The sequence below is a fragment of the Podarcis pityusensis genome, assembly GCF_964106645.2.
Source record: "Podarcis pityusensis genome assembly, chromosome: 7".
Lineage (NCBI taxonomy): Eukaryota > Metazoa > Chordata > Lepidosauria > Squamata > Lacertidae > Podarcis > Podarcis pityusensis.
The window spans coordinates 42484015-42510587 of record NC_138031.1 but is presented as its reverse complement, the minus strand read 5'-3'; the positions used below and the strand labels follow the sequence as shown (position 1 = coordinate 42510587).

Sequence of the window (26573 nt, the reverse complement as noted above, 5' to 3'; positions counted from 1 at the left end):
ACTTTAGTGAACTAAGAAGAGACAGAACATGTTGGATCTGGAGCCTCATCCTGATGCAGGGTTCTAGCTTAATCACTATGCAAGGTTAAAGTCCTAGGCCTAGATCAATCCCATGAACTATGGCATTGCACCAGCAACACAACCTTTACACCAATCTTGCATATTCTTGGGGAGCCAGAGGGAAAGGTGCCAAGGCAGAAGTTCATCAGTTACAATCCATAGCCACAAATTAAAAATGGATGATGTGTGCATGAGGCTTAAAAACCGGGGTGGGGGTGGGCTGCAAATATCTAGTTACCAGCTAAATGGAACTGATGGAACGGAAAGATACTATTCTGGGAAAGCAAAATATTTTCAACATGCATTGTTCAGTACAGGTGGGTAAAACAAAAGCTACAGTAATTAAGCAAAATAGCAACAACCTAGACAGCATCTTAAACCTAGACAGCAAACCTAGACAGCATCTTAAAAAGCAGAGACATCACCTTGCCAACAAAGGCCCGTATAGTTAAAGCTATGGTTTTCCCAGTAGTGATGTATGGAAGTGAGAGCTGGGCCATAAAGAAGGCTGATCGCCGAAGAATTGATGCTTTTGAATTATGGTGCTGGAGAAGACTCTTGAGAGTCCCATGGACTGCAAGAAGATCAAACCTATCCATTGTAGGAGTGCAAATATCCAGAGATGTAGTGATCAGGTGGGATTGTTATCAAGAATCATATCAAAATAGTTTAAACCCAGTCAACGCAATGCTTTCATTGCTGACACAGATGGCTTACTCTATATCTGTTATAATTCCTCATAGCAATCCCACCTGATCACTGCATCTCTGGATATTTGCACTCCTACATCCCATTCTGAAGGAAATCAGTCGTGGATGCTCACTGGAAGGACAGATCCTGAAGCTGAGGTGCCAATACTTTGGCCACCTCATGAGAAGAGAAGACTCCCTGGAAAAGACCCTGATGTTGGGAAAGATGGAGGGCACAAGGAGAAGGAGCGACAGAGGACAAGATGGTTGGACAGTGTTCTCGAAGCTACCAGCATGAGTTTGACCAAACTGCGGGAGTCAGTGGAAGACAGGAGTGCCTGGCGTGCTCTGGTCCATGGGGTCACGAAGAGTCGGACACGACTAAACAACAAAACAACAACAACAACAACAACAAGAACAACAACAGCAACAACACAAACATCCCTGTTCAATACATAAGACAGACAAGATCAGCACCCTAAAAAAGCAACCCATTAGCAGAGCTTCTTATACCACATACACTCAACAGCAGGATATACCTCTCCAAACAAACGGGTTTGTATGCCACTAACTCAGAGTGGACCCACTGAAAGTAATGAACCTAAGTTAGTCACATATATTAATTTTAATAAGTCTACTCTGAGAAGGATGGCTGATGTATACAACTCATTCTTCTCCCGGGGGTTGAAGTACGTTCTCAAGCCCAGCTACCTCATTTGACTTATTCCTATGGAGAGCTTATAGCTCAGTGATAGTATAGTACTTGCTTTCTTGTCAGAAGTTCCTAGGTTCAATCCCTGCCACCTCCAGCTAGAAGGATCATGTACCAGAGACACCACCAGTCAGAGCAGATGATTCTGGACTAGATGAACAAATAATCTGACTGCCACAAGGCACTGTTCTATATTATTCAGGCCTTCCTGCCCCCTTCTATATTTCTTTGAGCTAAGGAAACTACTTACTTCTTAGTGAATGCCAATACAATGATATCAGAGGCACAAGCTGGAAGATGATTGATAGGTAGATAGATAGATCCTCCACAACCAAGTTTACTACATGCTGGGTTCTTGGTTCAACAAGGACTCATACAAGCTCCCATAGTGCTTCCCAAATCACAAGATCCACTACAAATCACCTGCCCGCCCAATTTAGAATATTTTCCTTGAAAGAGGGTGGTATATCATAGCACATGCTTACTTGCTTTTGCCCAGGGTGTACCCCTAAAGGCCTTGGCAATACACATAGAAATCAATGTTAGAAGAGAAACCACTACTCCTATCCAGCAATAAGCAAGGCCACAATCCTATGTACATATGCTATGAAGTAAGTCCCATGCACAGGACTGGGCACAAATCTTTACGTTTCTGTTTCAAGAAAGTCCCTAGCTCCTACTGGTGGAAACTATCCTATCTCTAGTAAAGTATTCACAATGTTATTGTTATTTTTGACTTTCAATTAGGTGTCTCCTTGAGTTAGATTTACTTCTACTGCTTTCTGACAGCTCACAGATCCTAGGTCAAGACATACATGAACCGCAGCAATAACTTCCTCAAGAACAGAGGGTAAAATAATCCCTGTGACTGAAGCATACAATGTGGGCATATAATGGATAGCTCTCTTACTTCAAGGCAATTGATGGCATCTATGAATATCTAAATTAGAAGAAACATGTTCTGAAACAGATCCTGGCATTTACAAATGTATGTGTATTGTAAAGTTAGTGATACTTAATGGGCTGGATACAGAGAACCGTGAATGATGTTATGTTCAAGGAACAGGGCTTTCCCACTCCGTCCTCTGAACTGCAGTTGCCAGAGCCTTCCGAAAAGTCAATCCTGACAGTGTGGGATGTGGCACAGTGGGCTGCTGACAGAGTGAGGAAACGACATACACACACCTCTTGGGCAAGCCAACGTTTCTGCTTGTGCAAATCGCCTCTGGAGCCAACCAATTAAATGGCTTATTGGAACCAGTGGTCTTCTTCAGTTGCAAGAGGACAAATATCCAGATATTTAACACGGACATCAAAACTTGTTCTAATTCTTGACAGGGAAATGGGAGAATTCACTGAATTGAGTGTGTCAAGTTGAAGTGACTTGTTTGGCTTCAGTGAAGCTACAAAAGTCACTTTGCACAAAACATCAGCCTTGTGTTTATGAATTATAAGGGGAGAACAAAGTCCCACCCCACTGTGTTGATGTAAACATCTGAAAAGGCATGAAGGAACATGGTTTTTATTCATGAAACATCAGTAGAGTTATGCCGACTCACAACTATGTTGCTTCATTTCAGCAGTACAGCAGCAGGCAAAATTATTAAGGTTACTGTTTCATCTTTTTAATCCACTCAACTAATCTCATTTCATAACTGCAGCTGATGTTCAGGATAATGTAGTCTTTCAAATGAAGTAAGCTCATTGCAAGGGTGCAAAGCACAAGCTGAAAATAATGAATCAATCTGACCTGGATTAATAGAAGAAAATGATGGTTGTTTCAATGGGTACTGAAGCTTTACTCATTAAGATCATTGATTCTTCTATATAAAATTATATTCTAAGTTCCTAAAACTGCATATAATAAATAGAGTAGTTTACCTTTTTATTATTTAATGAGAGAAGTAGCATGCTTCCTAATAACATTTGATTTAAGCATTCCACATTTGAAGAGATAGAAAAAAGTAGTACTTAAACAAAATGAAAGTGTGCTTCCTTTTTCCTGCATTGTGAAAGTTATGTATCTTGTTGCCTGAGCTGTTCTTCCAAATTCATTTTTTTAAATCACAAAAAGGCAAAGAAGGGCAATGATAAACAAATCATTCCCACCCACCCCCGAAAAATGCAATTATACATGTTGCTTCAACCAAAATCTTAAAATAGTGAGTAGCTTCTCTTATAGAGTTTTGCAAAATTCAAATTATTAACATTAGTGTTATGTACTAAGCTTGGATTCTAGAACAATAGGCAGGTAGGATCCTAGAATGCAACAACTGATTGGCTTGCAGGCGAAGACCAATCAGGCTCCAGGAGGGAAGCAGAATCAGCCAATTAGATGAGACTCATTGTGTAAATAAAGTATATAAAGGCCTGAGGTTTGGGGGGAAATTCAATCACTGTTTAACAAGCTGCAATAAAGAGCATGAAATCACTGCAGGACTCTGAGTATATTTCAATTAGCTTAAGAAATCTAGGACCAGTTACTTACATTAGCTTCCTATGGTCATCCCTGAAGCCAAGGACAAGAAGATCCTTCAATAAGGGAAAAATTGAGACTGATTTTACAGCTCTGAAGATTAACAACAGTCAGCTCATCATCTGGATTCTATATGATCTTTGGCCACAAGGAGGAGCAGTTTAATAACATGAACACTAGTACACAAAAGTAATAGATTATGCATAGAGGTTCAGTGCAAGGGACATCTTGTACCTGATCAGCCCAAAAGCTGGTATTAAGGGCCCAACAATTTGCGATGTTAACATGCAGGTTGCAAAAATAAAAATGAAAATAATGCAAAGAGCATTGGCTGGACATAGGGTGAATCAGGCACTGCAGGAAGGGTGCAAGAAATCCCTGCTTCTGAAAGTGCTATTTGCATTGAGAGGAAATCCCAAAAGGGTGCCAATGCAAACAGCATCAAGAGGAATTTCCCCCCTCTTGAGTTAAATTCATTCTCCCTGTCTGTTATACTCCTGCTAATTATAAGCCCTCCCCCATCTGATGGTACTTGCATTTTTAAAAATATGTATGTTAAATGCAAAAAGCACTTTAAAGCATCACTTGTAGGGTGGCCTTTGCAGTAAGGCTGCATGTTAAATATTTAGCTCAGTATTCAGATTTGTGGGGTACTGAAAAGTGTGAGCAAATTCACCCAGACAGTCTTTACACAGAGGACCTGCCTCTGCCCTGAAAGCTGCAGCTCCCAGGCAGGAGTGCGGGTAGGACTCCTCGGGAACAAGGAGGGCTGGTTGCGGGGAACGCTTTCTCCTCTCCCCAGTTTCTGCCCCACAAACATATGAGAATACCTTTGTGTGTCATAAAATGGCCACCTCCTTCATCTTTATAAATTAATATTTGACTTCAAAGCCACTTTATACCATGAGCATGCTGAACGATGTTCTAAAACTGATTACAAGTTTGCAGTATACAAGTTTGCTTTACAAATTTCTCATATGAGGGTGCAAGATTGATGTAGCCCTTTCTCTCTCACAGGTGCTCATATTTTTTAATTGAGCACCTGTGAGAGAGAAAGGACTATATCAATCTTGCACCCTCATATGAGAAATTTGTAAAGCAAACTTGTATTTTGAAGCAATTTTCCTGTAATAAACATGCTGATTGTCTTGAAACTTGCTGCGATCAGCATTATAAGCGCAGAGTATTAAGCTGTCCTTCATTTGAAAGGTAAGAATGATTTAAATATTAAAGTCCCAGTATATCTTGACCTGTCTTGAAAAGTAATGTTTCCCCACAACAGAATCTGCAAGCCTTGCACATTATTAGCATAACTGGCATACAAACATTTACATTATTCTTTAATATCGCACTTGCTGGTTAACTCTGACAGATCTACAAAGACGTTAGTTGTGACACAGAGGCATCGACAACTATTGGATTAATGATATTCAAAATAAAATATATAAAGTATTAGGATGGTTCTAGACTGCTCAGGGTGGCTGGGGCAACCCAGTCAGATGGGTGAGGTATTATTATTATTATTATTATTATTATTATTATTATACCACCATGGGTAGCTAACATCTTGTTCTTGGACTCCAACTCACATCAGACCCAGTCAGCGTGACTATTGGTCAGGGATAATTGGAATGCAACAATGGTTGAAGGGCTGCCATTTAGCTAAACTAAAAGATGCAGAAATTCTCTGCACACTATTAGTACTTGCAGTGCAAGCAGATCACCTATTCAAAACAAGGCCAACATATTCAAAACAAGGTCAAATCCCATTCAGTCACCTTTATGATACTTAGGGGGAAAGTTCCCAACAGGAGCTTTTTAAACCAAGCCTTGCAGCCATGTGCAAGGTGGTGGAGATTTTCAGGAGGGGTCACTGCTGGGGAACGCAGAAATAACCCTTACCTCCCCACATGCCATAGCTGCATGCTAAGCATTAAGTGTAACGTTTAGCTTGACCCTGATGCATCATGCAAAAATTGCAACCTTTAAAGTCCTTAACAGATTAGGTCCAGGTTACCTGGGAGTGCACTTCTGTGAAGTACAGTTGTACCTTGGAAATTAAACGGAATTCGTTCTGGAAGTCCATTCGCCTTCCAAAATGTTCGAAAACCAAAGCGCGACTTCCTGCAGTCAGTCAGAAGCTGTGGAAGCCCCGTCAGATGTTTGGCTTCCAAAAGAACGTTCGAAAACCAGAACACTCACTTCCAGGTTTCGATCGTTCGGGAGCCGATTTATTTGGGAGCCAAGGCGTTCAAGATCCAAGGTACAACTGTACACCAAAATAATTAAAAGGGGGCTGGTTCCCAATGCCCCCTTGCCTGATTGGCAGGGCCTTTTCACTAATAACACCCCCATGACAGAACTCCTGAACCAGCAAAGCTTGTCCTGCTATCTCTCTTAAGTTTTAAAAGAGATATGAAGACTCTTTTTTTAGCAAACAAAAGCAAAGCAGTGGCTGATTTTTAAATATCACACTTTAACCTGAGAATTGGCTCTTCCTACGGACAATTCATAGTTGTTATCGTAATCTAGGTGTGTAGCAACATCAGTGTAAAAAAGGACCCCTGACCGTTAGGTCCAGTCGTGGCCGACTCTGGGGTTGCCGCGCTCGTCTCGCTTTATTGGCCGAGGGAGCTGGCGTTCAGCTTCAAGGTCATGTGGCCAGCATGACTAAGCCGCTTCTGGCGAACCAGAGCAGCGCACAGAAACGCCGTTTACCTTCCCGCCGGAGCAGTACCTATTTATCTACTTGCACTTTGAGGTGCTTTCGAACTGCTAGGTTGGCAGGAGCAGGGACCGAGCAACGGGAGCTCACCCCGTGGCGGGGATTTGAACCGCCAACCTTCTGATCGGCAAGTCCTAGGCCCTGTGGTTTAACTCACAGCGCCACCCACGTCCCTGGGAACATCAGTGTGTATGGCGCTTTATCAAGTACATCAGAATAGGTCCCCACCCGAAATAGCTTACAACCTAAAGTGTGATGATCTTTTAAGATAGTTTGCTTGTCTGTGTTCTAAACATGTTTTTCTCCTTTTCTATTATATTTTTAAAGAAATTTATTCACAAGTTGGAAGCTGCCTTAAGGGCTCTGTGGAATCATATGTACGGTGGGACAAAAATTACTGACTCATAGGCAGCTGAAGGAGTTGTATGGCTGAACAGCTTAGGATTTGGCCAGATGCTTCTTGTTTTACTCAGCAATGAACCCCTCCATATATCCTATGTGATGAAGTCGTGGTTTAAGATCTTACAACAAATTTCAAAAAAACCTATCCACACAGCACATCAGCACTAATACAACACAGGATCAGGACACAACAGGACATGTAGAAATCGCACAACTGGCAGCATAATCCTATCCATTACATGGAGGAGATAAGACTACACATAAATATTTGGGAGGAATTCAACACGGCACTAAGCAGATCAGTCCATCGGTGCAACCATTTCTGCTTGGCTGATGTAGCAATCTGCCCTGTCCTTCCATGCCATACTGTTCAGTGAGTTCTCCTGACCCCACTCGCACAGCCAATCTGTGGTGGCACAGAGGGAGGAGATGCCAAGGGAGCCCCATTGTGCTAGAAGAAATCCTTGCATGGGCTTTTGCTGGTGGGGTTCGTTAGCTGAATTCACTGCCACAGGATGCATGATGGCAGCTTGTTGGAAGCAAGATACTGGAGCATATGGACATAGAATAGTCCTTCTGGTCCTTGATTCTTTTTCCTTTCCACTATTCCCATTTACTGTTAAGAAAATAAAACTTTGCCCCATAAAGGTAAAACATGGTTAAGTTGTACCCTGTGTAAGGCATAGGATGACAGTGAGAATTAATAGTCTCCAGCAAGACTTTAAAACTTAGAATTCCCTTGAGTGGGTAGGATGTTTTAATACTGCCTTTTAAGCACAGGATTGTCTTTTAGATTTTTATTTGTTTTCCGTTTTATGCCAGAAGAATGTATATGTTTGTTTATATATTGTAAATCACTTTGAGTTACCATGGCAAAAAGTGGCCAATAAATGTAATAATAATAATTAATAATTAATAATTATAATAATCCTACAGTTTGATATAGAGAGGCATGAGGATACTGAATATTGCAGAATAGGAATGGAAGTCTGACTGTTTAAGACTTAATATATATTTTTGTTGATTTGCTGGTCTTTTACTATATGCCAAAGCCAATATTCTTATAATTAATTTACAGTGGTACCTCGGGTTACATATGCTTCAGGTTACATACGCTTCAGGTTATACTCTGCTAACCCAGAAATAGTGCTTCACGTTAAAAACTTTGCTTCAGGATGAGAACAGAAATCATGCTCCGGCGGCGCGGTGGCAGCAGGAGGCCCCATTAGCTAAAGTGGTGCTTCAGTTTAAGAACAGTTTCAGGTTAAGTACGGACCTCCGGAACGAATTAAGTACTTAACCTGAGGTACCACTGTATTTTTGTTCCTTGCTCTCCAGGAATTAATCGTTGCATATTTCCTGTGAACATGGGCTTTCTCCTTCCAGAATGACAGATTCAGGATTGTATACAATTTTTAAACAAATACTAAATTTTCTTTCCGCAGGGCCTGTAAGACAGAGTTGTTCCGCCTGGCCTTTGGCTTGGAGCCAATTTGATTCCCTCCCTCTCTTTCTTTTTTATTTTCCTTCTCCTCCTGCGAGGAGGCTACATTTTAATATTTTAATATTTTAATGTTTCAATCTTTTAATGTTGTATTTTAATTTTGTTTTTAAGTTGTAATCATTCAACTTGTTTTTATTATTGCTTGTAAGCCGCTCTGAGTCCTGCCTTGGCTGGGGAGGGCGGGGTATAAATAAAAATTATTATTATTATTATTATTATTATTATTATTATTATTATTAAATCTGTAGTTCACCCATCACTTCACCCATGTGCTCAAACCCATCCCAATCAACGTTAACGTGTTTGTGGGACATATGCATGTCCTTTGTCACCACCTCTACCACCCCATGTTCAAAAGCAAAAACAGAAATTTGGCGCAACATTGGGAAATAGTTGGGTAACAACATGATGATGTGTCCAGGATTTTAACACACTGGCAGATGAAATGAGCAAGATGTCTAAGTGAGTAAATGCACAGGTGGAATGGAGGAGTTGTGAACCAAGAGAATAGAGAGCAAGACTGTGGTCCAGACAAATCATGCGGATACTTACCTCTCTTTACCAAGATGCAACCCTTTACACAAGAAAACAGGAAGACAGAAACAGTGATAGATCATGGGATATAAAGTGGATTCCTCATCTAAATAGCAGCAGTAAAAAAGGGGGGGGCACTCTGTTCTGGGTGCATTTGAGTGTCTGTCCCTAGCTTCTATGAACCTGTCAAAGATTATTGTATTTTGAGAGCAAAGGCAGAATGGTATAAACGTACCTCATTTATATCTTTCATCCAGTGTGCAATTCCTTGAAAGCTTTCTGTACTTGTGATATCATAGACAAGAACGAATCCATGTGCTCCACGGAAGAAACTAGTTGTAAATGTATGGAATCGCTCCTGACCGGCAGTGTCCCTATAATACATTGTAAGGAATCATTTGGTACTGCTTACATTGTAAGATATACATATACATATGATTAGGCACAAAATGGCTGCACTACCTGATGATAGTGTTGTGTTTTACCACCATCATCAGCTTAGGATGCTGCATGGAGCCAGTTATAAGGGTGATCTTCAAATATTTAAAAGCTGTCACATGGAAGATGGAGCAAGCTTGTTTTCTCCTGCTCCAGAAGGTAGGACTCAATCCAATGGATTCAAGTTACAAGAAAGGAGATTCCAACTAAACATCAGGAAGAACAGTTAAAGAGCTGTTTGACAGTGGAATGGCCTCCCTCCAGGAGTGATGGACTATTCTTCCTTGGAGGTTTTTAAGCAGAGGTTGGGTGGCCATCTGTCATGGATGCTTTAGTTGAGATTCCTCTACAATTCTATTATTCTGTTTTCTTCATTTTACAGTGGTCTCAAATAGGCTGTGGAATTACGAGTTCTATAGCACCAAACACATTTCTTGAAAAAATATACAGTCGTACCTTGGATCCCGAAAACCCGGAAGTGATTGTTCAGATTTGCGAACATTCTTTTGGAAGCTGAACGTTCAACAGGGCTTCCACGGCTTCTGATTGGCTGCAGGAGCTTCCTGCAGCCAATCAGAAGCCACGATTTGGTTTTGGAAGTTGAATGGACTTCGGGAACAGATTCTGTTCAACTTCCAAGGTACGACTGTACTGTACTAGGATCAGATTAGTTGCGGTTTGCCCAGCTATGTGTGACTCAGTTACATTGGCAAAATCATACAGGAAACAAGATGTAACTGGTTTTCTTAGTTATACACAATGTTGCAAACAGGCAGTATTGCAAGAAAACCTTTTCCACCACCTGCTTTGCTTATAACCACATTAGCACAAACTACTCTGTCTGCCAGTTGCTGCTAGGTGGATTTGTAAAATTGGGATGTCAGGAATCTCTCAGAATTAACAAAGGGTGTGCATTCAAAGGCTGCCCAATCTCACAGCCTACACCTCCCTCCCTCTCTCACACACAGAGTGTTAGTAGATTGACAACAGCAAAAACATTGTCTGGTCTTTTATTATATTGGGTTCTATGAGTAGAGTAGTTAGCAAACCTTTACAACATGAACCCAAGCAGCTGCATGGCCAAGATCCATTCACACACATTTCTTCCTATAGCAGGGATGGTAAACTTGTGGTCTCTCATATGTTCAAATCCCATCATCCTCAGCCAGCATAGCCAACGAACAGGGAAGATGGGAGTTATAGTAAAGCAACGGAAAGGCCCCCAAGTATTTTTCCCATTGAATGGGTTTGAAAGTAATAAAATATAAACTCTGTTTTTGTTACTGAAACCAAAGAAGAAAACTACTTGTACTGGAAAAAAATATGAATACACATCTTAGAATACCAAGAGCAGATTACTAATTTTGATATACTAATTATTCTAAAGTTTGGAATTTATCAGTTATTTATTATGTACACCACTTAGAGATTTTTTTTCTGAATGAACGATCTGTACATTTTTCTAAATAAATAAAAACTCACCATATCTGTAGTTTCATTGCTGTATCATTTACTGAAATGGTTTTTACTTCGAAATCAATGCCTAAAAGAAACAAGGGGGGAACTATTATCGTATCTATAAATATGAAAGGAGAACAAATCAAAGGAATAATAGAAGTGTCAAAGGGTGTAAAAAAACCCCATCATCTATATAACAGTTCGGAATCTCACCAAAGTACTCAGTAAAAGGGAAATTCCCATAGCTGTGCTTCCTTATTAGTTTAGAAAGAACTCTTACCTCTCCCTATATAGAAGAGACTTTGCAACCATCTGAAGCAAACTGCTGCAGAATTTAAAAGATTGTTCTGTATTCTTTCTTTTTTTTAAGTATTATTTAGTTCAAGCCTAAGGGTTGATGAAATCTTACTAAAGCTTCAGTGTAAAAGAAGTGTAAAAAACCTAATTTATTGGATTTATTTGGTAAAATGAAAATCTAGAAGGATCATTACTTTAGCCAAATTCACTTATATGCCCACATCTATAAACAACATTTAAGAGAGGGAAATTTCTCTTATCACACAGAGCTTGCAATACAATTTTATGTCTGTATACCTTCTGTACAATAACTGGAAAGGCACTGGAAAGGGGCATGATATGCAGTCGAGCACAGGAAGGTCACTTTCAAAACACTGAGCTGGAAATGCTTAAAAATAATAACTCAGCTGGGGACTTCCAGTCCTACATGAAAACATTTTATATTTGACATAAATTTTAATAATAAATTGACATGAGCATTTTATTTATAAAAAGAGAACTAGAGAGTGCTGAATCAGATGAAAATTTAATCTAAATTAAAATAAGGCATATTGACTTCTTAAATCAACTTTACATTTATTGACCTAAAAGGTCAATGAATGTTAGTGAAAAACAGAAGTCAATAAGTATTGCATGCATGAGTTATTCATAGCTTTATATAAAATTTCAAACAAATTTCACAAATGGACAAGGCTGTAGGGAGGGGGATGAGAAATGCAGGGCCAAAGCCCACCGCACTGCTGATAAAATTAAGCCATAGTATTATATGACCATGATAACAAAAGTAGGCTTAATTACTAGCCAGACAAATGCTGTTTGATCATATTGTTTTTGCCTGCATTTTCATCCTAGCTTCTTCAAAGTATCACAAGCATGGGACACAGCAATCCAAACCCAATTCTAATAAATCATTTCAGGATTTTATAATCATTCATTGTATCACGAACACACTGTTGATGCAATTGGTTCTCAGCTGAAGTGGGTACTGAGTACACTAAAGGTTTCTGTGGAAGTCAGAATTTTCAGGTTGTGCTATCTGTTCGGTATAAGTGAGCCTACAACAAATCTGTCTTACAGATTGAAGAAAGGGAGGAAAAAACAACTTTCTTGAGTAACACTGGAACTTCCTCAAATAAGACAGACAGAGGTCAAAAGCTGAAGAAGGGAATGCAGAAGTCTCTTGCTTGATCCCACCGGTTGATATATTCTGGTAGCACAAAAGAAATGAAGTGCTGGAGGGTGTCAGAACATCTCTGTCTGCAGAGAGCTTACAAATCTTAAGTGACAGACCACTGAATGGGCTGGGCTGCAGGTTGTCAGGCTCCATGAACGAGGTGGATGGGTGAGCTGGCTGTCAATCTACTTGAGCCAGAATCAGGTGACTGTTCCAAATCAGCCAGGAGTCAAGGTGCCCAGCAGGAGCTGAGAGGGCCAAAGGCAAGTGTATATAGTTGAGGCAGGGATCAAATCCAATGGAACAATTGTGGAAAGAGAGCAGAAACCAAGGCCATGTCCTCAGTGAGACGTACTGAGGAGCAAGCCTTGAGGAAAGGGTTTCCTTGATCCGAGTGGGCACTGATTTGCCCTTGGAATCAGCTGAGCACTCAGTCACCTGGTACTGAGCCCAGATGGCACTCTCAATGTGCTGAGATCCACCAACCAGGCTTTCAGTAGAAACAGAATGCTGGTGATGCATGGAAGTCCTGGAATCTGGGAGCCCTACTTGGAGACACACACATCCTCCTCTTCATGTTTTACACAAAGACTAGGCAGCTGAGGGCTAACGGACACTGAATAAGACCTTGGGATTTTAACTCTAAAATCAATAAGCAACATGCACATAGCAATAGAGTGGTACCTCGGGTTAAGGACTTAATTCGTTCTGGAGGTCCATTCTTATCCTGAAACTATTCTTAACCTGAGGTACCACTTTAGCTAATGGAGCCTCCTGCTGCTGCCGCGCTGCTGGAGCACGATTTCTGTTCTCATCCTGAAGCAAAGTTCTTAGCCCGAGGTACTATTTCTGGGTTAGCAGAGTCTGTAACCTGAAGCGTCTGTAACCCGAGGTACCACTGTACAATGTGTAGTTTTGCAATTTCTCAGTGGTAAGCTATTGGCTACCCTGATAGGTACCGATTGTTTATCAAACCCATGTCAATCTTAAGAAAGGACTCATTTGGATACAAAAAAGAAAGAGAAAAGGTGAAATCATCTGACAACTGTAGAAAAACAAAACCAGTTAAACATTTTGCAGCCATGCAAATGGAAAGAATATTCCCTTTAGTCCTTAATTAAGACATATGAAGCAGAAAACAAGTTGAAATAAAGCTACTTTGAATCCTATGGTGAAGTGAAATGAACGATATTTATTTGAACATTTTTATATTTTAGCAAGAGGTTAAAAAAAGAGAAAAGAGTCTTACTTTTACTTTGACAGTCAAGTCATAAGGAGTTTTCTTTAGGATCTGTTCCCACCACTTTAAAAGTTAAGTTTTGCTTCCGAAGCACTCTGTGATCTCTGTGAGTAACTTGTACACAGTATCTAAAAGCACTACAATGAAATCCACTACAAGGAAATATGTCATGGAACTATTTCAAAACTTATTTGGTTAGGCATCTCCATGTTCACTTGGACATGCAAATCTTTTCCCCCCCATAAACTTTTCCCCTGGTGTTCAATGAGGTGCCATTGTTTAAACAAAAACAGTTATTCTTTATAGTCTGCTATTCTCAATGTGATGAGTCTGCCTTATGATCCGTATAAGTTTAATTAGAAAACTATAGCTGCTTATAATTCACAAAAACTGCATAATTGAAGAGGAAGAAGGGCAACCATCCCTGAGAGTTTAAGTGCTGAATAAAGTGCTTTCAATGAAAATTTACTGTGAATGCATTTTTTTTTATTTTTTAAGAAAAGCAAATCTTGAACAACTAAAAGCTACTATCCACAGTTGCAACCCTCCCAATAACGCCAGCAAACTACCAACTTGCAACTATAATTCTGGGGTTGTGAGCAGGACCTGAAATGCCCAAACTATGAGGGAAACATTCCCTCAGTACTTCCCTAAGTACTGAGAAATGACATTTTACCATATTGTATCTTCATCACTCTGTAGTCCTTTGCACCAGGGCAAAAGAGAGGGGATCCTTATTTCACCCAGATCAACGACTTCCCAACTACACACTGGGACATGGGAATAGGAACTGGGAGTGGAAAGAACTGGAAATATGTGCTCTTTAGAGAACTGATCTGCCTTCTTCCAAAGATACACTTTTTGAGTTGGAACTGAGCTCTTGTTATGAATATTGGTTGTATTCACAAAGGTTGCACAATTGCAACATGCCCCATTTGTCTGCAAGATACTGTAAGATTTATGCCTAGAGGAAATCAGAGTATACCAACTAGGTGCACAGAATTCCTCTTCAGTCTTGAAATTCTCCTAGTATAGATATATTTTGACTCTTGCCTGTTCATCTGGGGGAGGTAGCAATCGCATTCGGCAACTGGCAGTGGCAACTGGCAGCCGCTATAGCTATGCCCAGTATTTCCCAGCAAGCAAAATGCAATAGCCAGCTAAGGCTACAAGAAGTTGTGGCCATTACTTCTATCCATATGGAGATAGGGAATTAAATGCACTAGCCATAGATTCAACAATGCTTCCTCAATAAAGGAATCACAGCTTGGGTTCCAACCAATTTCAAAAAACTCTGTCACTCTCCCCTTCCTGGCAGAAAGGGGAGGGGTGTGAAAATTCAGCAAGTGCATTATACTTTTAAAATCACAGATAACATCACATGGGACGACCCTGCACTAACACTGATCCTGACACCATGCTGATGTGAGCACAGCAATCACATCAGCAAGTGTTCCAGTCTATAGTGTAGATTCTGCAGTTTGGTTGTGCATTGCTATGTAACTGACATACAACAGATGTACGTGATGCAGATTGCTTTTACATTGGCTACACGGCAATGCACAAGCAATCTGCAGATTTTCACCCGCGCACACCCAGTCTTAGCTGTGCCTTAGCTGGAAAACAATTTGCAAAAGAGGATTTTAAAGCTAGTCACATAATAGGGCTTTTAAACATCAAGCCTAGCTGAAAAGCCTTGCTCAGTCCAAGGCATGCACAAAGCTGCTGTATCTAAAACCTTAAAGAATTAGCTCTGGATGATATTGCCAGTATGATTACTTTAGAGTACGAAATATTCTGATTTTTATCTACTATAACATTGAAATGCTTTCTTGGTTATAACCGTTCCAGTCCTGTTTAATGAAAATGCTGCTTGTTTGTGCCCCTTCATTTCAAATCCAAATGAACTCATTTTATTATATTTATTATACAGTTTCTTAGAAACAATCTCTTGGCCACGCTCCAGCAAAACCAGGAAAAAGGGTAGGGCTGGGCAAATGAGAAGAATGGAGCCATGCAAAGCAGAGGGGTGGAATCGACCCAGTAGTCTAGGATAGCCTTCCCCTGCCACAACTGTGCTGGCTGGGGCTGATGGGAGCTGTATTCCGAAATATCTAGAGGGCACCAGGTTGGGGAAGGCTCCTGTAGGAATACTTCCACCTCTTGCTCAATTCCAGGTCCATCCTTCCCCTGGCTTATTATTCTAGTAGCCATGCTGACAGAAGGTGATAGTCTCCGCCACTCAGAATGACCTAGGTGGGACTGAGCCTCCATTTCCTGGTTGGACTGCATGGGTGGATATATTTTCCTTTCTCCATAAGAATCCAGCAGAGCAGCTTCCACCACAGCATGTCAAGAGCAGCAGGGCATCTATGTTGCTTCACAAGTAAAAGCAGCCTGAGCAGAGAAAGAAAGAAGCATCAACAGGTGCTCAGCTATCATGGACCTTTAGGACTGGCACTGCCTCCCTTTGGGGGTGGCACTGCCCTTGCAGTGGTCCTGTGATTTACAGATGCTCCTCCACTTACCCACCCAAATTGGCATTTCACTAGTATTAATGTGGAGCAAAACTATGTTATTGGTACTCATCTTGGTAATGTGAAATTTGCTATAGATAAATATGACAGATATTTGGTTTTACGAGAATTCCTTCAGTAGTATCTTCTGACCTTTTTTTGCTGTAGATTTAAAACAAGGATAGGAAACCTCTGGCCTTCAGGATGTTGTTGGACTACAACTCCCATCATCCATAATCATTGGCCATGCTGGCTGATGGGAGTTGTAGTTCAACACCCAGAGGGCCACAGGTTCTCCACTCCTGATTTAAAAGGTACTTTTCATCATCCTGCTTCATTTGCCTCTTTCCCTTTTTATATTGTTTACTTGTGTGACTAGTGTAACATGGGAACCAAAATCCACGGATTTCAGCCACAGAAACATTAATGCTCTCTGAAACTTCACATTCTCCCCATGAGATGACTAGCGTTGCTGTGGCCAAGACTATATTTTGCTCATGCAGTGGTACCTCGGGTTACAGATGCTTCAGGTTACAGTCTCCACTAACCCTGAAATAGTACCTCGGGTTAAGAATTTTGCTTCAGGATGAGAACAGAAATCGCACAGCAGCGGCGCGGGAGGCCCCATTAGCTAAAGTAGTACTTCAGGTTAAGAACAGTTTCAGGTTAAGAACAGACCTCCAGAACAAATTAAGTTCTTAACCCGAGGTACCACTGTATAAAGAAATGCAATGTAATGTGTCGCAGCAGGAGGGAGAAACTCCCTGGCTTCTTCACCAGCCTGACTCATCTCTGCCTCTTGGCCTCCCTCCTCTCTTGCTTTAGCTTCTGACTCCAATTCTGTACTTTTCTGTGCCGTAGAGTCTCCCTGCTCACTAAACCCTGTTACCTCTTCAGCTTCCAACATATCCTCCTCCCAGTCTGCTCCCTCTTCTCCCTCTGACCACTCTGTGTCACCCCACCACCAATCCCTGGGCTCTGAGCCTTCTTCGCTTGGGGGTTCCCCAGCTGGTCTCTCCCACCATTCCTCCGTGTCTAGCCAGCCCATGACATATGTTATCAAGTCTTCTTGAAAATATTTCATGACCAGATATAATTTAGTTTTGTTCCTAAAGATGGAATTCTCATTTAATCACCTTTTAGAACACCCATAGCATCACTTTGCTGCAGGAGTATTGTTTTATAGTTCTAGAAATCATGTTCTGCACTTCAAACTGAAAATTGGGTTGAAGACCTTTTAGACCTGTACATTAAAGAATGAATCATGTATTACAGGAAGGATAAATTTGAGAAATGTAATGCAATCTGGCAACCTTTTCTAGAATTGTTCTCTAATTGATTGTTCATCTTCTGCTGAAGTCTCACAGTACTCAACATATATTCCCTCTCCCCGCCCCCAATTTATTATTTTCCCATTACATTAAAACTGTCTTTCTCAAAACCAACAGTTTCTGAGGAACATTGATTGGGCAAAGATATCAGGAAGGCCCATAAATCAGGAGCTAAAAAAACCCCCTGCCACCTTCAATTGCAGTATCTTCAACTGAAACATTGATGTTTCTGTTACTCTCCTATTAATAATCCTAAAATTAACAGAATGTTGATATGGTGTGGTAAATCAGGATCTGTGCACATGGAGGGAGAATTAGATACTGCTTCTTGGTATCTATAAGGAACCCCTAATATCCAATCTGGTCCCCCAAGAAAATGGCACAAATGGAATGTGAATTCTGTTGGTTTCTATTTCCCTCACTGAGCAGCAACTGCAGTCACAAGACATTGTTTTGCATTCCACAGTCCAAGTTACTGTTGGATTCCCACGGGAATGGGAGACTGGATGTGACGTACACTGGTTTCCTGTTTTTCACTGTTCTCTCGGTTTCTTTGTTAGAGAGACGGTTGCTTCTCTGCTCTCACAGAGGCAAGATGCATGTTTGTATGCTCTCAGCATAGCTTGTAAATAAAGTTAAAGAATGTAGCACATACTGTTTATGCTTCTGCTGTGTGGACTACTCTGCTTGGGCTCAAGATAAGACAAGCCTGTATCAGCTTCAGATGGGCCGAAGCTGGTCAAAATCTCATAAGAAGATATACAAATCAACCCAGTTGGTCAATTTACATGACGATTCTACATGCCAGATTGCACTGTGCTCATAGCGAAAGGATTGTTTGAACAGCAAAGTTTGCATACAAACCGCCATTTTGTCTATTGCTGCAAACCTTCCTAATATGGGTCAAGCAGCGGCATGTAGAATTTGTGATCTGTACTTGAGACAAATGCTTCAGTTGACAGCTTGGCTGATAGAGGATGAGGCTCTTAATCTCAGGGTCGTGTGTTTGAGCTCCACATTGGGCAAAATATTCCAGCATTGCCGGGTGTTGGACTAAATGACCCTTGTGGTCCCTTCCAACTCTACAATTCTATGATCCAATCATCTGGATAGTGGTGAAAAACCACCCGGCTGAAAAACAAAGACCCAAAGTTGCCTGTGTGAAATGACCAGTCATTTCCTCTGACTCAGCCGAGTTGTAGTTCCTCCCATTCTGAACCCAGAACGTATTCATGCATGAGAAGACTATCTCAGTCCACACAGCAAAAAACCCATTTCATTCTCCATTATGAATTAGAACACCATTTGCTTCTGCGTTTCTTCACTGTGGTTACACAGAGTTGTTTAATAGCATTACAGTGGCAGAGTCTGGTTTCAATACATGTCCTGTTCTTTCTCCCATCACAGAACTGACTGCCAATTCTTTCTGATTACTCTTTTTCACAGAGGATGGGCCTATTCGTTCTTCCCTTGCTCCCAGAGGAAGAGGACACTTTCCTTCTCAGAATCAATGGTCTGATGGCAGCTGCTTTAAACTGTAAACTTCCAGATGGGGTTGACTATAAAGAGCAGAGCTTCGTTAGCATATTTACACTAGATTGACGGAATCTAGCCTTAACTCATCTACCTCTCATAAAGATTCTGACATTTTTATTCAGTTTGACAAATCAAATGGAAATCAGTGGGACTCTGATGCCCAAAGTACTACTCAGTATATAAGAGGATTTTTTGGTATAATTTTAATGTAAATACCCGGTACCTGTTGCATTTACATATTCATATGCCACTTAAAAATAAGAGGGGAATGAGAGTGATTCCCAATATGAAAAACACATTTACTTTTTTTTAAAGTCATGACCACAACCCAGGACAGAATCAGTTGAACTTAATTTAGTTAATTCAATAATCTTAAGTATCACCAAACCTGTTGGGTTGTAGCCCTTAGCTAAAACCACCATCAATCTTAGCTGTGATTCCTGCATTGCAGGGGGTTGGACTAGATGACCCTTGTGGATCTCTTCCAACTCTACAATACTACACTTATCTGAGTCTATTAAAATATACATTATGGCTGTAACAGTAAATACTTAGCCATGCTCAGTTGTAACCATGCTTAAAAGCATTTGTTCACATACATCCATTGTTACTCTTTGTTTCCCCCTTCTCAGTTGTTGCTGTCAAAATTTAGACAGTGAGGTCCTTGGGGAAAGGGACTTTGCCTATGGAAATCTGCAAAATGCCATTACACTGATGGCAGTGAATTATTATTAATAAACAAGATGTATAAACAGTATATTAAGAAGATCACACCTGAAGGAAGGGAAACACTCCTTGTGATTTGAAGGCCCCAGACTGCTGAGAGAAAACAAAACATGAACAGCAAGGGCAGCAATGGACTTTGGCATGAGGAACATGTTTTCCCAGCACACTGTGTATTACAAGTTGTTGCCCACAACATTTCTAAAAGGAACATAAATAAATGTTTCTACTATTAGAAGTAGAACAACAGGATGCAACATGCAATGAGTAATATTGCTTCCCTCTTTTCAAAGAGATTTCTTCACCAACCAAACGGGATTGGCTGTCTGAGGTCATCCTCACAGAAAGGCTTAAGGGAAGATGATAAGCCCTGGGTATCTTCCACTGCAACCAGTCCTTTTAAAAATAATTCAAATAGCTGAACACGCACACACATTTTTTTTTGTACGTGCCAATCACAATAATAATCCCCCAAATTAATCACAGACACAAAGTGCAAGCATTACAGTCCTTGGTTTAATCTGCTTTTGATTCTCCTGGGCAATGAAATGGCCATAGACATCAAAGCTGGACATGAGAGTTGAAAGGATTAATTGCGCAAATGTCTATAGAATTAAGTCCTCTTCGGGCACTATAGTTGTAAGAAGCAACACAGTACAGCTGGGGTTGCACAGGAGATCAGCACTGTTAAATGTGTAAGGAGCTTCCACTGAAAACACAAAAGTTCCCTCTGCAGAAGTTCACTAATCATGCAAGAAGCCAGGAAGAACATAGTAGGCTGCCTTATACAGAGTCAGACCATTGGTTCATCTAGCTTAGTATTTTTTCTACAGGTATGGCACCTTCCAGATGTTGTTGGTCTTCCATCAGCCCCAGCCAGCTTGACTAATGCTCAAGACTGATGGGAGCGGCAGTCAGCAGCATTTGAAGGGCACCCTGTTGACTACCCTTGGTCTACCTATGCTGACTGGCAGAGGGTCTCCAGGATTTCAGACAGGAGTCTCTCCTAGCTCTACCTAGACATGCCAGGAATTGAACCATGGACCTTCTGGTTCAAATGAAGATGTTCTACCAACCAGCTGCACTCCTTATGGAATGAACATTATGGCTAAACATTGCAACCTCAGTATATCTTAGCGAAATAAAACCTGAGGTTAGCTAGTTTTCTTTGTGGATTTTAAAATAATTCATTCAGTACCTTTGATCCCCACAGGTTACAGAGCACCCATGATCAATGGCTCCTTCCACCTATTCACGTAGAGAATGATAATAATCTCAGGCTATCCACAGGGTGGCCAAACTACACACAGAAGAAACAATGTAGGTGCAGATATCCCTGTACCACAACACACCGTTATTTGCAAGTACAGCTTTCCACAATTCTGCTTTTGGACTAACATGCCAACAAGCAAGCATAAAAAGTCCTCATGCAGTAGTGCCCTAATACGGGTCATGTCAAATGTTATTTATGTAAAGTACACACCATCACTATTTCACAGCACTTGAATTAGTGATGGTGTGTACTTTACATAAATAACATTTGGTGTGACCGTATTAGGGCATTACTGCATGAGGACTTTTTGTGCTTGTTTGTTGGCATGTTAGTCCAAAAGCACTATTTCACATGTACTATACACCTGAATGGAACGCGGTTGGTGCTGTGGGTTAAACCACAGAGCCTAGGGCTTGCCGATCAGAAGGTCGGCAGTTCAAATCCCCGCGACGGGGTGAGCTTCTGTTGCTCAGTCCCTGCTCCTGCCAACCTAGAAGTTCGAAAGCATGTCAAAGTGCAAGTAGATAAATAGGTACCGCTCCAGCGGGAAGGTAAACAGAGTTTCCGTGCGCTGCTCTGCTTCGCCAGAAGTGGCTTAGTCATGCTGGCCACATGACCCAGAAGCTGTACGCTGGCTCCCTCGGCCAATAAAGCGAGATGAGCGCAGCAACCCCAGAGTCGTCCACGACTGGACCTAATGGTCAGGGGTCCCTTTAACTTATACACTTGAATATTCAGGAAGCTTGCAATCACATGTTCATGTGGAATACATGCATATAGCAGATTCCAGTGTGACAATGTACACCTCATGTACACTTTTAATCCATGAAGTGTGTCCTCTGTTGCTATACAATACATAATGTGGATTATTAGTGCACAAAAGTAGTGGCATGTAATGCTAAACTACTTACATTATAACTTCCCACAATGTTTAAAACACACACACCCTCACAGGCACACTTCCACTGAGTCTAGTTTCCAGGTGCAATCTGCAAAGTAGTTACACTTCTCTAAATGGCCCTGACTATTAAAACTGAAACAGGAAACACAGGAAAGCAAAGTTAAATAGGGGAAATACTTGATTGCTTCACAGTATGATTCTGCATGCATTTACTTGGAAGTAACTGCCAGTGTGTTGAATGAAGCCTGTTACACACGCTTACAGTAGATATGTGTATGGGGGTTGTGCTCATGGGAATAGCCAGGATCTTAGTTAGGGGGGCAAGCTTTTGTTGGGGGGGTGGCAGAACATCAGTTAGTGATGTGTTTTTCTTGATGGGGGAGGGGCAGCTGCCCCTGCCCCCCCTTGGCTACACTCATGGTTGTGTCAAGGGCTTCACAGAAAAGGTGGGTTTTGAGGAGGGTTCGTGGGTGCCAGACCCAAACTTGAGAAGCCACTGTAAATGCTAATAGCCCTGATGCTATTCCATCTGAACCAAAACCAAGCCAAGCCAGAGTGGTGGGCTCCGATACTAGCAGAACTATTCACTATGATAGATAGATCTGGTACCATACCTAACTCATGGCAGCAATCTATAATTATCCCAATCTTTAAAAAGGGTGACAAAAAGCTGCCATCCAATTATCGGCCAATAAGTCTACTGTCAAACATCTGGAAATTGTATGCTAAACATCTGTTAAATAAACTAACTACTTGGCTTGATGAGAAAAACATCATAGGTCCAGAGCAGGCAGGGTTCAGGCCAGGGAAATCTACTTTATGCAACTGTTTGGTGTTATCTCATTTAGCCGCTAAGTACATGCGGCTTCATAAGGAATGTCTTTATGTGGCCTTCCTTGATATCAAGGCTGCTTTTGACCCTGTCAACAGGGGACTGTTATGGTCCAAATTGGAGACAATGGGCCTAGAACCTAGATTACTTTGCTTGATCAAAAAGCTTTACATAAAGAACACCTGTCACATAAGAACAACACCAGGTAATGTCATGACAGATCTTCTTTACTAAAACAGGTGGATGCCCACAGCCCAAAACTCAATGCATCAAGCATTCCCATCCTTCTATAAGCAGATGATATGATTTTGCTTTCACGGACAAGAATTGGCGTTTGTTAAATTCCTGTATTGACTATCTGTCCAGAATGAAATTGTGCATGAACTTTGATAAAAGCAAAATGATGTTTTTTGGGAATTCACGCAAAAGTTATAGCTGGGTATTTGGTGGAAAACCCATCCAGCAGGTATTCGAATTCAACTACCTGGGAATCACATTCCATCATAGGCTTCTATGGTCCTTGCACCGTGCAACGGCGGTGAATGCCAGTAAGATGTCTAGGCAGGCCATAATGTGTTTCTTTATAACAAGAGGTAATTCGCATATCCCCTCTGCCCTCAAGGTCTTCAACGCCAAAGTTATAGCTCAGTTGCTCTATGGAATTCCAGTCTGGCTGCCAGGATTTACCCAGCTGGTAGAACGAGTGCAGGAAGCTTTCCTTTTTAAGATTTTTGCTGTCCCATGTTGTGTACCCTATGCAGCCTTGTGTCTAGAGGGAGGTCAACACAAGGTAGAGACTGTAGCCTGGGCGAGATTTCTTACATGCTGGTTAAACATCTGCCTCACAACAGATAAAGATCCTCTCCTTAGTGAAATTTTGCTAGATCCCTTTCTTTCCCCAGGGCTACAACAGTTTAACATAAAGGTACAGCAACTTGGGCTGTCAGTGGGATTTTTGCGATCGTTGTCCCCACCATCTGCCAAGGCTATAATAAAAACTAGGTTGTGGGACACTGAACACCAGAAACGAACAGCAGCAGCAGAGAAAACATGTTCCCCTCTTAACTTTCAACTTTCTTGGGCACATGAAATTAACTACCATTATCTTGAATTTTTGCTTAATCCTCAAGAAAGAAGGGCATTTTCACTGGCCAGGTTTAATTCAAATCCTTCAAACCTCCTATGGGGAAGGTTCTCGGGAATGGTGGAAGGAGAAAGAATTTGCCCATGTGAAGACCATCAGGTGGAAGCTCTTACACATATGGTTCTTAAATGTAAACTATATGTTGATCTCCGCCAGGAGTTCCTAGATCAACTCTGCATCCCCAAATGGAAACCACAGTTAGAGGTCATACATTTTCTATTATTGGGGAATAATCAGGAGCTCACCAAGTTAGTGGCTAAATATCTTTATCTGGTTTTTTTGTCGTTGAAACACATTGCAGACGTCTGATCTCCCTGGAGACCTAGAGATGTAATGTTAGACTGCTTTACCTCTTTCATTTGACAAATGTTTTGTGTCACTGGGAAGGCGGTAATTCTGTATTGATTTGCTATGGATGTCTGTATGTGATGCCAATAAAAGGTTTGAGAATTGCATTAATAGCTGCGAAGTTTTACCACGCAGTGTTTTCAAGCTTCACAGAGATCTTCAAGCAGACTTGGAAGCTTTTGACAGAACTCTGTGTGAGTTGGAAGACTGCACGCTACATTATAGATGAAACTACAACGCCACGACTGTGTGCGCGCGCGCCTTATTATAAGAGGGAATAAACTGATTTTCGAACCCACAGGCAGCGGGTGGGGAGCAGCCAGAACTGGTACGTGGAGCAGATAAGAAAGGAAAGCGGAGGAGGCGGGCAAGTGAATGGCAGCTGCAGGCGGAAGAGCGATTACTCACCGACGGTGGTGATATAGGAAGGGGGCGGAGACGGCTTGGTTGGGCAGAGCTCGGTGTATCGCCTCAGGATCGAGCTTTTCCCCACGTAGGAGTCCCCGGCCATTACTATCTTGGCCTGCAGTACTTTCTCCGGCTGAGCCATGGCCCACGAACCCGAGAGCGGAGCGGCTGCAGCTGCTCCCAGCGCGGGACTGAAGCGAAAGTTGCCCGTCGGGCGTCGCTCCTTTCCACCTCCAGACACGCGGCCCAAGGAGGGCCCGCCCTTCCTCCGCCGCCTTCCTCTCCGAAGCGTCGCCAAGCCTCGGTTTACGCGAGAGATTGGAGCTGGATTTCCCCCCAACAACAGCGGACCGACTTCTGTTTTGCTGCTTAACTATATGCCCCCAGAGCAGGGCTCCCTGGGCCTTTGAACAGTGGTGTCTCAGGCAGAAATTCAACTGGTCAAGCTGCCTTTTCTCTCTCTCTCTCTCTCTCTCCCTCTCTCCCTCTCTCCCTCCCTCTCCCTACCCCCTCCGGGCTGCCTACCACGCAGCTGCTATAAGCACAGAGGGAGAATTGACATGACGGCGGATGTGACAACCCGTTGTCGACTAGTTGGGGGTGATGGTGGTTGTAGACTAGTCCACCCACAAGTCCTTGCACCATAGCTGTCAACGTTTTCCTTTTTTAAAAAGGGAAATTCCCTTATTCCGAATAGGATTCCTCGCAAGAAAAGGGAAAAGTTGACAGCTATGCCTTGCACCACAGCCCGGACTCCCAGGCATGTGGTCCAATACTGAAGTGGCCTTATATGTTACCACTGCTCAGTGGAAAAACACTGAAGTCCTGCTTTCATAGATCATAGAATCATGAGAGTTGGAAGGGACCCTGCAGATCATCTAGTCCAACCTTCAATGCAGGAATAAGCAGCTGCTGTCCCATATGGGGATCAAACCTGCAACTTTGGTGTTATCAACACCACACACTAACCAACTGAGCTACCCAGGCTCCCCTGGTTATTATCTGTCTTATTAGATCATATCTAAAAAATAACATAACAGGGGAAATGCTGGAATTGGAAGCCACGATTAGGGTGGAAATTGATTAAATCATAGGTACTCCTAGAGAATTTTTTAATTTTTCAGTTCATTGTTCCTTTCATAAGGTGGATGATGGCTAGGACTTGGAAAAGTTGAAATGAATCACCCTAATGGTTTTGAAGTTAATGTCTAATTCTGCGAGTTGTTTTACTGGCAATAAAACATAACACAACATGTTCACTTGATAAAAGTTAAATAATGTATCCTTATTTGGGGTTTGACAATTAATGGTAGGCAACTGAATGGCTACAGCTTCAGGTTTGTTTGTTTGTTTTTTAAATAATGTATTGAAAACTAAAGTAGCTTAATTTCCACTCTCATTCCTAAAAAGGTTATTGGCTTTAGTTGTCCTCCTTTCACTGAGTTCTAAACTGAGTTCTGTTGTCAGTGTGAGAATCCTGTATTCTTCGTAGTGGCATAAGGGATACAGCATTCTAAACGTACATCTCCTAATTTATGAAATATTATGCACTATGTGAGTCTCTTTCTTTCCCACCCCTCAAAAATACTCTATTTGATTTTGTACCCTTCCCTCCTGAATCTCCGGTCACTTTCCTTTTCTCTTAAGCTTCTGCCTGAAAAAACCTCTTTAAGCTATTTCTAGTTTTTTTATTGTTCTGATCAATAATGTCAACCACCTGTTGACTAAATATGCTGCAATAGCGAGCAAAGGTTTTTAGGCATTGCATTTTTGTATAGATGTGTGTGTAGATAAAGAGATCGAAAAAAGAAATAGTTCCTACAAAATTATTTCTATTTCTAGCATATGTATG

General features: G+C 41.6%; 1 protein-coding gene across 1 annotated transcript in view; it reads right to left on the bottom strand.

Annotated features, from left to right (window-relative positions):
• LOC308481766 (ras-related protein Rab-10-like) overlaps positions 1 to 25308 on the bottom strand; it is a 35327-nt gene extending 10019 nt beyond the window's left edge. The window contains exons 1-3 of the mRNA XM_081014476.1: positions 24722 to 25308; positions 11023 to 11083; positions 9338 to 9476 (exon numbers count right to left, since the gene is read on the bottom strand). Coding sequence (XP_080870602.1) covers positions 9338 to 9476; positions 11023 to 11083; positions 24722 to 24863 — 342 coding nt within the window. The 5' untranslated portion in view covers positions 24864 to 25308. The remainder of the gene's footprint in view (positions 1 to 9337; positions 9477 to 11022; positions 11084 to 24721) is intronic.
• Positions 25309 to 26573: the final 1265 nt, after the last annotated feature.